This window comes from Phalangium opilio, unplaced genomic scaffold (assembly GCF_054372755.1).
Source record: "Phalangium opilio isolate 3A_F unplaced genomic scaffold, DU_Popi_V2 ptg000352l_1, whole genome shotgun sequence".
NCBI lineage: Eukaryota > Metazoa > Arthropoda > Arachnida > Opiliones > Phalangiidae > Phalangium > Phalangium opilio.
Window position 1 is genome coordinate 4,078,308 of NW_028324228.1, and position 13,451 is coordinate 4,091,758.

The following is a 13,451-nucleotide window of genomic DNA, read 5'->3' on the forward strand; positions in this document are numbered from 1 at the left end:
AGGGCCCCGGCAATCAGGCTGAAATTCCCAAGGCGCGGTAGACGGCTCCCCGAAGGTATCCCATCCAGCGACCCTAGAATCACCTTCTGGATTGGGCACACATCTTCCTCCGTGATGACCGCAGTCGGATATCCATTTTTGACAATGGCCATCTTTTCTGAGCTGGCGGCATCCCTATAGTCTTTTTGGTCGCCGCCTGCGAATTGCCGGGCGAAGGAGTCGAGTCCTCCACTCTCGGTCTCTTCGTCGGGTTGTCGCGTGTCGCCGCACCCCCGACAGGGGTGGAGACCGCTTCAGAACCCGGTTTAGCCTTTTGCCGACCAATCTGCCGTTTAAGCCGGCTTCGCTCGGTACGTTTCGAAGCTTTGGGGGGCTGAGTGGAGCCAGTCACATGCACCGATAAATTGGAGCGCGTATCGCTGGATCCAGGCCCTAACTTTGTGGTATCAGTGAGGGTTCTGCCAAGAGCAGACTCCTGCACTGTAGTGTTAGTAGCTTTAGTAGTTTTTAAATTGGTATTTAAATCAGAATCCATAAGAATCCCACGAGTAAGGGGGCAAGAAAAAGGTCGCCACCCGGTAGTCCCCCACCCGGGTAGTAATGTAAATATGACAGTTCACAATAACGGGGGTGAAACCATGGAAGAAGAAGCAAGGAATAGAATTGAGAATCGAAGTTCTACCCACATTTTGATGCCAACTCGTGAATTGGGCGGGTAAAAATATGAAGGTCGCAGCGAGGTAAAATTGACACGTGACTACAAACTAGCTTCATAGCACCATGATGCGGCCATCTAGATAACTAAAATATTTGTGTTAAGCCTTTTCGGTTGCGCGCTTGCCACACAACCATGCCAGAACCTTGGCTTTAACTGTTTTTACTCTAATTAAGCTATAAAGTTTATAAAATGGGAAGGTATTGTGTTTATAAATCCTGCAAAAGCTATGATAACTCAAATAAATCGCTAGGTGACGGAATAAAATACTATCCTGTACCAAAACCTTTCAAAAACCTCGAACAGTGTTTGCTTTGGATTACAGCTATAAATAGAGTAGATATAACAACACACTATGATGTTAAAGCACATCACTATGTGTGCTCGAAACATTTTGTTGGCGGGAAAGGGCCAACGGCAGAACATCCAAATCCCATGAGGAAACTGAGCACGTAATATTTTATCCTAGCCCATATTTCAATTATTTATCAGAGATTTAATACACACTATATTACATAATAGATTGAACAACCCCAGGTATTTGGCTCACCACCGAACCCAAATGAAGTTACAACAGAACTACAAGCTTGCATATCACCATTCATTGTCAAGGAACATATTGTAAGACCGCAAAATACAGCCTCACCTAATGAAGTTTCTATCCAACTACAGTCTTCCGTATCACCACCCATCTATAATGGAATTATTGAAAAATCATCATTCAACATAAATGAAGATACTGAACCGGCTACAGCTACACCATTCATCGTTAATGAAAATATTAAAAGTACCGAGGCTAAAACTCATGTAGTAACTACAGAACAACAGGCTCCAGTGCCACCAACCTTTAATGGAATTAGTAGCACGCTCCGGGTTATAGCTTCAACTTCTGTCGTGACTGAAGAACTTCAAGATTTCGAATCACCATTCATCATAAACGAAAGTTCTGAAACTTTTAATACATCCCAAGCTTGTGCTGCAGTAGCCGTTACAAATGAGCATACCACAACCCATGCCACAACGTTATTACACCCTCTAAAAAAGTTGGTCAAAGAATTTTTAGAATATTGGCTCAATCATTCAGATACATTCGAGTGGGTTGTCGAAATAATGAAACAATCTAAATCCCATGGGCTGGTTTTTAAATGTTTAAGATTTAAAAAAAGTGGAGATAATAATTTATATATCGAAATATCCCAGAGTCTACAACCAAGAATTTTTTTTTGTTATACAATAATTTCTCTGGATCATGAAATATTTTCTTCAAGTTCTGTGCATTTCAACAACCCCATTTTGTCTCTAAATAGTTTGATAAACATTTTCTTTGAGATTGAAAAATGGAAAACGTGCAATGGCATTCTTGGAGAATTAAATTTACATTTTAAAGACAAATATTTAAAGTCTTCATATGTATGTTTCACCAGTCAATCGATTCGGTCGGTACAATGCCTAAAATTATTTGTTGGAAAATACACAAGGCTCTGCCATTTTTGCCAAACAAAGAAGAAAATCTTACAAAACAGAAAACGACGAGAGAAAATAGGTGTGCAAAAACAAATGAACATACGATACATGACTGAAGAACAGGCCAAAGAAAAAATTGTAGTCGTAAATAAAAAAAATAAAGCCCTAATGAAAAAGATTGAAATATTAAAATTAAAAATTAAACAGAGCTTCAAAAATAACGGAATTTTCATGACAGAAGAAGAAAGTACTGTGTTTGAAGATATAATTTTAAAAAATCCCTTTGAGAGTAATTCAGTGTTTAAAAAACTACTGATGCGGGAACAATTAAAATTAATTTAAACGAAAAAAACAAGGCCGAGGAAATGGCATCCAGCCATTATTCAGTGGTGTCTCTCGATTAAAGCTCGATCTTCTAGCACTTATGAGGCCATGCGCCAAGCTTTAGTATTGCCTACACAAAGAACTTTATATAACTACTCGATTGATTTAAACTCCAAAAGTGGTTTTAGCGATGACGTTCTCTTGGAAATGAGAAAGAAAATTGACATTGAAAACGTAGAAGACCACCAGAAATACTTTAGTTTAATAATTGATGAAATTCAAATTAAACAAGATATGAGTTTCGACATAATACAGGGGAGCTAATTGGAGTCACGAATCTAAATGAATTTAGAAATAAAATATTTGAAATGGAAAAACAAATTGACGGCTCAGCTGATGGAGGTGTTACCTTGGCCAACCATGTACTTCAGCTGATGGTCAGAGCAAGGATTATTTAAAATGTCTAAGGATAAAGCGCACACACAGATCTCTATAGTAAGGGAATGTTCTCTAGTTGTTCCGAAATTTTAACCCATCCCCCTCTTCTCCACCTACTGTTTTGGTGCGTCAAACGGAAAAGAAAAACCGATATGGCGCCACCTATCTTATTATCGCGAAAGCATAGACGAAAGAGAGACAGTTTTTGAAAGCTCTATAGTTCTATTTCGAATTGTTAACGGTCGTTAAGAACATTTAGTTCCAGATTCAAGAATGAGGTTAGTTCCTAAAATTCATAATTTAATTTTAATAATAGATTAAAGCAAACATTCAGTTCAAGAAAATATGAGGCGAGGTTACACTAATTTAGTTTAATAGGAAAGGCCAAGGTCTTGTTTGAGTACATCGGCTAGAGCAGACGAGAGAGAAAAAACTTTCAAGAACCCGGTCACGTGTTGACGCTTCAAAATATTGGCTTTCCGGTTTGCCGATTGTGCCCGCTAGGTACCGTTTGGAACATCTACCTTCGATATTTCTTTCTCTGCGTTTTATCCTTAGACATTTTAAATAATCCTTGGTCAGAGGAATAACATCAAATTTTAAGTACCCATACGCCTTTTTTCCTTGTGGAAATTTAAATGCAGATGATCTTTACTCCATAATTTGGGAAGCAGTGGAGAATTTACAAGGCGCGGGATTTAAAATTCTCGCATTGGTTTGTGACAAAGCCGCTTCAAATCAGAAATTGATTAAAATTTGTACGTCAGTGGATCAAAAACTAAACAATCACGCAACTGGATACCGTACAACAAATCCTTTCAGTAACAACGAGCCTCTATTTTTTGTCTCTGATGTATGCCACAATGTTAAGACAGCGAAAAATGGCCTAAACAATAGTGGAAAACTGAAGAAACAAAAAGATGGCTCCTTTAGACCAATTAGATATTTACAAAAAAATGGGAAATTTATTTTATGGAAACATATAAGTGACACCTACAAAATTGATTCGACTTCGCTCCTACGTTTAGCACCAAAGCTCACGTACAATCACATTTTCCCAAATGCATACAGTTGTATGAAAGTCAAGTTCGCTACCCAAATTCTAAGCTCTACCACAGCCAATGCAGTAGAGGAATTGGTGGGAGATGTAGCGTCTGAGACAGTAAAATTTCTGCGATATTTTGACCAGTTTTTTGATATCCTAAATGTTTCAAATACATTATCTTTCCATACAAAGAGGAAACCAGCTTTAGCACCGTTTAAGAGTTTAAATGATTGGAGGTTTGAGGTATATGAGAAAAATTATTCAAATATATAAATGGTGTTTGATTTAAATCTTAATATTATTAATTTCAGTGGCTCGTAACTGATTTCCTGGGCTATTTAGACGAATGGGAGCGAGAGGTAGATGAAATGGTTGTTGAAGAAGGTGTTGATAAGTCTAAAATGCTTCTTAGCAGAGAGACGCTAGAGGGCATAAGAATTACTGGTAAGAATATTTCAATATAACTAGTTAACATTGAATAACCTTTATATAATTTTCTCATTTAAGTATACTCTACTATTGAAATTGTCAAGTTTTTGCTCAAGAAAGGAGCTCCATTTGTTTTAACTGCGAAATTAAACCAAGATTTGCTCGAGAACTATTTTAGTAGGCAAAGAGGGTCTTGTGGCTCCGGTGAAAACCCGACCGTTCTTCAATATGGACAGTCAACAAAGAGGATAAAACTGATGAAGTCTTTAATGACAAAAACTAAAAATGGAAATTGTACAAAAGAAAAGCGAGTTAAAAGGAGAATAACTGTTCGTAATCAGTTAATTTCATCTTAAAATAAACATTTTTTTAATTTTCTTTGGAATTTTTTGGTTTATTTTGAGTTAGAACTTTTAGTTCTTTTCTAATTCCACTACTAATTAAGCCGTTTTTCTTGGCAATTTGGAATTCATTTTTAATCTGTCTGGTTAGCCCCTTTAAATGACAATTAATTATTATGTTAAAACACTTCAGTTTGGCACTTTGAGAATTTTCATCTTCGGTTCCCCATAAATTGTCCCAAATTTCATTTAAAGAATTATTTTTTTGAAGATCCCCGATAATCAAAGATTTCCTTAGTTCATTAGTTTTTAAATTGATTGGGATTTGCAAATGGCATAATAATATCACATGCTTTCTTAAAAAAGGAAAATGCTTCATTTGTCAGGAAAAGGGATCCACCCCTGTCTTGTTTCATTGTCCATTTGTGAAACTCTTCCTTGGCTTGGCTTTTATTTACAAGGCAGTTTGCCGAGAAAGTTGGGCACTCATAAAATCCAAATAATTTGTTTAAAGCGTAGCCAGCTATTTGATGGATGGATATCAACCGTTTCTTCGGATCCTCTTCTAAACTAAACTTGCTTGCCTTTTGTGAACCAATACTAGGTTTTTTTGTTTCTGCTTCCAAGTAGTTCGATTGAATTTCATTGAAGAGGCGCTGACAGAACACTGTTGTAACAACGTTTTGGTCATTTTGATTGAGTTCCTTAAACGTTGCTAAGGGTGTGAATGATTTGCTTATTTCTTGTTTAAACTCTTTGTTATGTAAGAGTTCGTGTCTATTTTTATTAAAATCTTTCTTATCTAAAAGTCCAATTTCATCAGAAAAAACTGATAATTGGTCAATTGCATTTTCTGATATATCAGTAATTTTAAATTTCTTTATTTCTTCCAAAGTATCCTGTAATTTTGAAAAGTAACAAAATTAACGCCCAAACACTGTTATAATTTAATTATGTTAGACAAAACATAACCAACATGCCTAAAACTTAGAACAACCAGACCATAACTTGTTGATGTCCACAGATATGTTCCTTCAACTATATACTTACAATAACCAATTTCGGTCTTCCGATGTATGTTACCTTATGCAAGTTAGATGCATTAGCAAGTATTTCTCGTAAATTTGGTTTTAAAAATTGTTTATTAAAACCAATACCTAAAAAGTAAATCAATATATTAAGAAAAATAAGGCAAGGCTTAAGAATAGATTTTACCTGTTTCAATAGCACGCCGCTTTGCCTTTGAAATTTTTTTTATTTTTGTTTTTATAATAATTATGATCTTTTGAAATTAAATCCATAACGTAAGTTGATAACTTAAAGTAAAACTTTCGAAGATTTGGACAATTATCACGCAATCAGCTGTTCATGACGTAATTATGAAAATGGATTTCTTTTCCTAAGGAAAGAGGGCGCCATACAGTTCTTTAGCCATGCTGCGTCACAAATATTTTAGCACGGTACCCCTTTTTTTCACCCCCACCTGGGTATGGCCGACTTCTCGTGGGGTGTGAATCGCACACCTCATTTCTATTCCTTCTACTTCTTCTTCCATGGTGAAACCTCCCATAGGAATAACATGGGGCTATCACCCCGACGGCTTTTTCAGAGGCATTTTATGCCGCGAGTCGGAGGTCTAAGTACGGGTAGGGATATATTGTCTTCCGTCGAATTTCGATAGACAGGGTGAACGGGGTGTAGAAATCCCGTAGAAATAACATGGTGTTATCACCCTGACGGCAGATTTCTACCGTCGATTTCAAGTGATCAGTCAACATAAGGATCAATGGGAGAACTTCGACATTTTGTATTAATTCTTAACAAGGTATAAAAGGAGTGAAAAGTTTCGGGTTATATTCATTCTCTCGTGGTCTTTAAACGGATTCGAAATATGTAAGTATAGGAGAATTTCTTTGTAAGGCCGGAACTTGCCCTAATTTTTTTAATTTCTTAAAAAGTGGTAATATACCGATCAATAAACTGTCTGATATTCGATCGCCTCCCCCCTGAAGTAACATGGTTAACCCTATTCTAAGGAGATGTGTTTTAGAAGTGAATTTTCTACGGGCTAATAACGAATACGTAATAAAAGAATTAGCGTACTATATAGTTGAAACAGGCGAAAACGGCACGTTTGTTTTCAAGCCTCCATTCTCATATGGTGAACTCAGCTTGAAGGACCGCCGATTAAATGGTTGGGTTTCACGGAATATTTGCGCTCTCAGTTGGGATGATGGGGAATACGAATTCAAGGACTTTATCAGCATTATAAGAGGGCTATTGTAGTGTAGTATCCCTACAAAGATATATTCAAAACTCCCGCTAGTTAGTTCCACTATTAACCGCTTATGGCGCCCCAAACTACCTTCCCCAAGCTTATGAGCAACACTACTTTTGCACCTGATCATCCTCGTATATCATTATCATTAAACTCGTATTTTAGTTGTAAATGTATTTATTATTTAACTCACGCACACAGCAAATGGCGACGGAGATGGGATCTCAACACCAACGCAATTAACTTAAAAATATCGTTTTAACAGAACTTTTTGGACGAGATCATCTATACGACCACGCGGACGAGGCTTAGACGACCGTCGGCTCGGAACAAGAATCGCAATTCATCAGACACGGTGACTGAACTACGAACTTTCGCCGAGGGGGAAACCACTTGTGAAATCAGGTGTACAAAATTTTTGAAATCACAATTGAAGTCCATAAATTGTTTTTGAAGTCTCTATAAATCGCAAAGTTTAGTTGAAATTTCGGAAGTCTTAGGAAGTCCCTAGAGAATCCCTTGAAGTCATGCGAAGTCCCTTGAAGTCATGCGAAGTCCCTTGGAAATCGCTTGAAGTCAGTCGAAGTCTCTCGGAAGTCTCTTGAAGTCATACGAAATCCCTTTGAAATCTCTTGAAGTCTCTCTGAAGTCAACGGAAGTCATACGAAGTCCTTTGAAATCTCTTGAAGTCTCTTGGAAATCTCTTGAAGTCTCTTGGAAATCTCTTGAAGTCTCTTGGAAATCTCTTGAAGTCTCTTGGAAATCTCTTGAAGTCTCTTGGAAATCTCTTGAAGTCTCTTGGAAATCTCTTGAAGTCTCTCGGAAATCTCTTGAAGTCTCTTAGAAGTCATACGAAGTCCGTTGGAAATCTCTTGAAGTCAAATGAAGTGGTAGAAAAATCCCTTGAAGTCTATTGAAATTCCGTCTTTCATAAGTGGAAATTTCTTTTCTTCAAATTTTATTTTCAATAGTCTTGATCAGGGCCGGAAATAAGCACAGGACACTGGAATTTTAAAATGTGCCATAATTTTGTTAAAAACTAAGGGGGTCACTGGACAGTTTGACCAATAAAATTTTGGAAGTTTTGATAGCTTGACTATGGAGATGTGATACTATTTCTGAACACTACAGTGGACAATGTCCTATAAATTTTCCAGTCAAACAGGGGGGGGCCTGGTCTTGATCCCTCAATTTTCGGCCGTTTTCGGAGGTGCAATGCTACCAGACTCTTGTGCCAGACACTCTTCCCCAGAATTTTTTCCTTTTTGGACTTATTGTCGGCTGCTAATCATTCCGTTTTCAAAGAATATTCGTAAAAACGATATATTTTTGTTTGTGGCGAAGTTTAATTGGCTTAATTTAAACTACTATTTAACTAAATTGGGAACCTTCGAAATACAGCATACAAGCAGCCAATTCAAAAATTGTGTCTTCTAGTTCTCTGAACTATGAATTCGAGTATGAATCAGACGATAATCAGTTTCAAAAACCTGAGGGGTCGGACGTTTTGGAAAAGTGTACGGGATTTCGAAATCCAATTTGATTTCTTCGGATTTCGTTTGATTTCGTCGGAATTCAATTGATTTCAAAATTCGATAAAATCCAACGGATTTTGCAATTTTTCCCGTGATTTCCTCGGGTTTTTTCCATGATTTCGGCAGATTTTGGGATATTTCAATTGATTTCGTTGGATTTTGTGATTTCTTTTGAGTTTGGATTTCGTGAATTGTGTAATGGATTTCGCGATTTCGTTACTGATTTTGTGATTTCTTTGTTGATTTTGTGGTATCTTTACTGTTTTTGTGATTTCTCGACTGATTTTGTGATTTCTTTACTGTTTTGTTATTTCTTTATTGATTTCGGATTTTTTATGAGATTTTTTAAGTTGGATTTCGCGGGTAGCGTACGGGATTTCATGAATGACCGACCCCTTGCAAAAACTACTGCCCAAGCGCTCACTGGCGTGATTGAGTTAGCTATGCCACGACAAAAACTTCTTTCCGTAAATAGCGGCCGATCACGTGATCATATTTTCCCGCGTGAAACGTCGCAGAATTCTTGAGACATAAGCGACGATCAAATGGATCAGTATACTATCCGGGCTTGTATCTGCGCCATATAATCAAGAAGGAATTTACTATAAGAAGGCCTAAAAAGGCGTCCGGTGCGCGGGTGATAGTCGACAATCCTCCCTCATGGGTGGGGGGAGGCTGGAAAAGAAGGCGGGACTTAATATTTTATCTTATTCTATGTTTTCCACCATCTATCTCTTTTACCTTCTCGTTAAGCCTTGGTTTGGTTTTTGGAACTCACGAAATCATAAGTATAGTACACTTGATTCGATTTAGAAACAATTATAGAACGAACGATTTTCACGTAGAGACAAGTATTCAAAATCCATTAAGTTAGGTTCAAAACCTATAACTAACTTGTTAATGGCAATTAAAAACCATTCCCTAACCGTTTCAGCACCGCTGGCAGCCTCCATTTTCTGCTTACTTTGCTAGACGTTTTCTTTCTCTATTCGGAATACGTCAATCGCGTCAATGACCTATCCCCGCGGGATCCAATAGGAAAGCGCAGAGCAATGAGGGACACGAAAGGGGTGGGCTTACTTGTCCACTAACACCGGCGTAAGAGTAGAAGCGTAAAATCTAGTGACTTAGGCATTCTTATAGTAAATTAATTCTTGATATAATTCTGCATAGATAATTGCTTTCGGTTGCTCTGCACCTTAGTACTTAATAGCGAAGTACATAGATATTTTTTAATTATTACAATTTAATGAAGTCTTGAGAAAAAAATAGAAATCGGCTTTAGTCTATAAATTCTATTGAAGTCACTAGAAGTCTTAACAAATTCTATTGAAGTCACTTGAAGTCTATAAAATGTAATGAAGTCACTTGAAGTCTATAAAATGTAATGAAGTCACTTGAAGTCTCTAAATTATATTGAAGTCACTTGAAATCTTCATAAATTGTATTGAAGTCACTTGAAGTCTTTATAAATTGTATTGAAGTCACTTGAAGTCTTTATAAATTATATTGAAGTCCCTTGAAGTCTTTATAAATTTTATTGCAGTCCCTTGAAGTCTTTATGAATTTTATTGAAGTCATCTGAAATCAAATACAGTTAGTGAAGTCTTTGAAGTCGAATGAAGTCTTTGATAGTTCAATTGAAGTCATTTGAAATCTGAAATCAGGTGTACAAAATTTTCTTAGTGGTTTCCCCCTCGACTTTCGGGGACTAATTTTCGTATATAAACGGCCTATACATCACGAACATCACGGATATTTCGCCGGGTACCATTTATCCTTACGCGCTTTACGATAAAAGTACGCTCGACCCATACGCGATAAACGGGCCTTGGTCACAACAAATGAGCAACTTTGGTATCGACTAAGCTCAGTACTTGACAACGGGCCTAACAAGTTTACACCGAGCCCAGAACGTGGAAATATCGTCCCACTCAACCAGCAACACTTGGGAAATCGCCCAACCAACATTCAACTACAAAGGAGCTATATCGGAAATCGCCGCATATAGACATGGCAACGGCAGGCATCATCGGTAAATTAAACATATTCGATAACGAACAGGAATCATGGGAGCAGTATTCCGAACGATTAGACGCATATTATAAGGCGAATAAGATCGAGGACACCGATACAAAAAAGGCGGTCTTACAAACAATTTTAAGCCCCGAAACTTACACGCTTCTTCGAAATAGACTTCGGCCGGATAAAATCAGCGCGAAGTCCTATGAGGACTTGGTAGCTGCATTAAACAAACATTTCAACCCCACACCTCTACGATGCATAGCACGCCTTCGTTTCCATCGCCGTAACCGCCAACAAGGTGAATCAGTGGAAACCTACATATCGGCTCTTCAATCTCAAACCAGATGAAATGATTGTTGACAAAATCATTTTGGCATCAATAATGACGCGATGCAACAAAAACTCATAGCCGAAGAGGAGGAAAAGAAAATGGTTACGCTGGCACGAGCCACCACACTTCTCGTAGCCATGGATAATGCCAAGCGCAGCCTTGGTGAAATGAAAAATGAAGAGGTTAACCTTAAGGTTGCACATGTGCATCATCCTCGGGAACAACAAGGGCAAAACGAAGATAGGCAACAAGGACGATCTTACCGGAATAACAACGGCAACGGCAACGTCCTTCACAATGACAAACCTCGCACGAACCTGAGAACACCACAAAGCAACCCGAGAGATGCTAAACCTATTCCAGACTTCAGTTGTCGTCTTCGATGTAAAAACGACAACCACAGGGGTTCGGAATGTCCCTATATTACTGCTATATGCGGACGATGCAATCGTACAGGCCATCTAGCGAGAGCGTGTCTAAATCCATTTCTTCCTATGAACAAAAACTACCCTCATCAATCAAGATATCGTCCACCGAGATCGAATCATATAGGTGACATCGCACCCGACGGAAATTCCGAGCCCGTGGAACTCGATGAATATGATGTAACCTTATACCATGGCAATCTCGAGCCCGTGGCACTTACGAGTATGATGTAGACGTATATCACATTAGAGTGGCGCTTGAGCCTCCTTCACCTACATCGCATACCATACACAATGTCGACACAGCTCCATCGCCTGACGAGACTGTTCCCCCTCCGGAGGTGATAACGTTGACCGTTAATGGTAAACCAATGACATTTGAACTCGACAACGGGCCCGGATACCCGATGATATCCGCACAGGATTTCAAGCTCATCGGAAGCGAACAGGATGTTCGCCCATTCTCCCGAACGCTTGAATCATATACGGGCGATGCGATCCAAATCATAGGCCAGACAAACGTCCAAGTATCCTTTGGAACACGAGAGGCCAGTCTACCTATCCTTGTTGTCCAAGGTAACAAGCCAAACTTATGCGGTCGAAAATGGTTGTACTCGGAATTGCAAATCATCCCCTCAATCAACCAACACGCTGAACACATACACACTGTTCAGAATGCCGATCCGAAAGTCGCTGCTGCGTTGCGGATACATTCAGACCTCTTTACGCCAGGGCTTGGCCAACTGATAGGGGTAAAAGCTCATGAAGGAGAACCCTACACCTAAGTATTGCAACGCAGATGCCCTCAGCCGTTCAACATTGCCAATCAACACCACAAAAACTCCAGTACCCGCAGAGTACGTCTTCGCGTTACAGGAAGTCACATCAAACGGACCACTCACCGTTAGCCAACTGGAAGAAGCAACCCGAACCGACGCTACACTACAAAAGTTACAGAAATTCCTACGGAACGGTTGGCAACCTTCCATGATTCCGTCCGAATTAAAAATTTATCACACGCGTCGTGCGGAACTTTCGGAATTCCACGGCATCCTCATAATGGGCAATAGAGTCATCATTCCAGAGAAACAACGTAACATCATGTTGCAGGAACTACATGGCTCGCATCAGGGAACCGTGAAGATGAAAACCATGGCTCGCTCCCACTTTTGGTGGCCACATATCGACCGCGATATTGAGCGCCTGTCCGCAACATGTCCCACTTATCAGGAACATGCAGCCGTGCCACCTACTTCCAATGGACAATCGCCACCTCTCACGAGCCGAAACTTCGCACTTCACGACGACGTTTTTACTTTCAATTTCGGAAAGGGGGAAAAATGGTTTGCCGGTACCATTAGCGGTATAATCGGAAAAACCATGTATACCGTGAGAACACCACAAGGCGAAATACGCCATCACAAAAACCAAATACGTCCTCGGTCTGCTTACGATATGGAAATTGGAACCACAGAATCGTCGGAAATGGACTTCGATATATGGGATTCCGCATTCAAGGAAAACCTAACGCCAATGACTCCACCAAATCCACCTCCCGTCAGGACATCACCCGGACCTCGGCGTAACACTGTCCCTACATCATCAAACAGTAACATCCCGACGTTACCACGAACATCGAACCTTGACACACAACATAACGCCATGCCTCAACAGCCTCAGATCAGACAAGTGCACAAGGATGTCGTATCCCCAACGACAGAAGAAAGACCTTCAGAATCTATAGCTACCACAAAAGCCACGAGACAAAAACGCGTACCAGCTCGGTACCTGAATAACTGAAATATGTCACTAAACAAATTGTAACTTACTTGTAATATCAATATTATCTTAACTCATTATTGTAAACAATCAAAAAGGAAAGTATTGTAGTATCCCTACAAAGATATATTCAAAACTCCCGCTAGTTAGTTCCACTATTAATCGCTTATGGCGCCCCAAACTACCTTCCCCAAGTTTTATGAGAGAGTCTTAGGAAACGGGCATTCTTGTTCCGGAGCTTATGAGCAACACTATTGTACCTGATCATCCTCGTATATCATTATCATTAAACTCGTATTTTAGTTGTAAATGTATTTTAGAG

General features: G+C 39.1%; 2 protein-coding genes across 2 annotated transcripts in view; one reads left to right on the forward strand and one right to left on the reverse strand.

Moving 5' to 3' along the window:
• Positions 1-608: 608 nt before the first annotated feature.
• Positions 609-4,728, forward strand: LOC149605075 (uncharacterized). The gene is made up of 6 exons (XM_089860421.1): positions 609-715; positions 1,083-1,167; positions 1,238-1,758; positions 2,140-4,229; positions 4,298-4,430; positions 4,494-4,728. Exons 1-4 carry the CDS (start codon positions 609-611, stop codon positions 2,519-2,521), a joined length of 1,095 nt encoding a protein of 364 aa, XP_089716547.1. The 3' UTR covers positions 2,522-4,229; positions 4,298-4,430; positions 4,494-4,728.
• A 5,428-nt stretch (positions 4,729-10,156) lies between these two features.
• The window catches only part of LOC149605076 (uncharacterized), a 51,943-nt gene continuing 48,648 nt past the window's right edge, over positions 10,157-13,451 (reverse strand). Inside the window, exon 2 of the mRNA XM_089860500.1 lies at positions 10,157-10,270. Within this exon, the coding sequence (XP_089716626.1) occupies positions 10,157-10,270 (114 nt within the window). The remainder of the gene's footprint in view (positions 10,271-13,451) is intronic.

Bases quoted from the DNA above. Each gene is read 5' to 3' on its own strand.
- LOC149605075 (XM_089860421.1), top strand. From the start codon at position 609: ATGACAGTTCACAATAACGGGGGTGAAACCATGGAAGAAGAAGCAAGG. The intron at 716-1,082 runs GTAAAAATATGA...ATGATGTTAAAG, and splicing joins CCAACTCGTGAATTGGGCGG to CACATCACTATGTGTGCTCG. The intron at 1,759-2,139 runs GTTGGTCAAAGA...ATGTTTCACCAG, and splicing joins TTATTACACCCTCTAAAAAA to TCAATCGATTCGGTCGGTAC.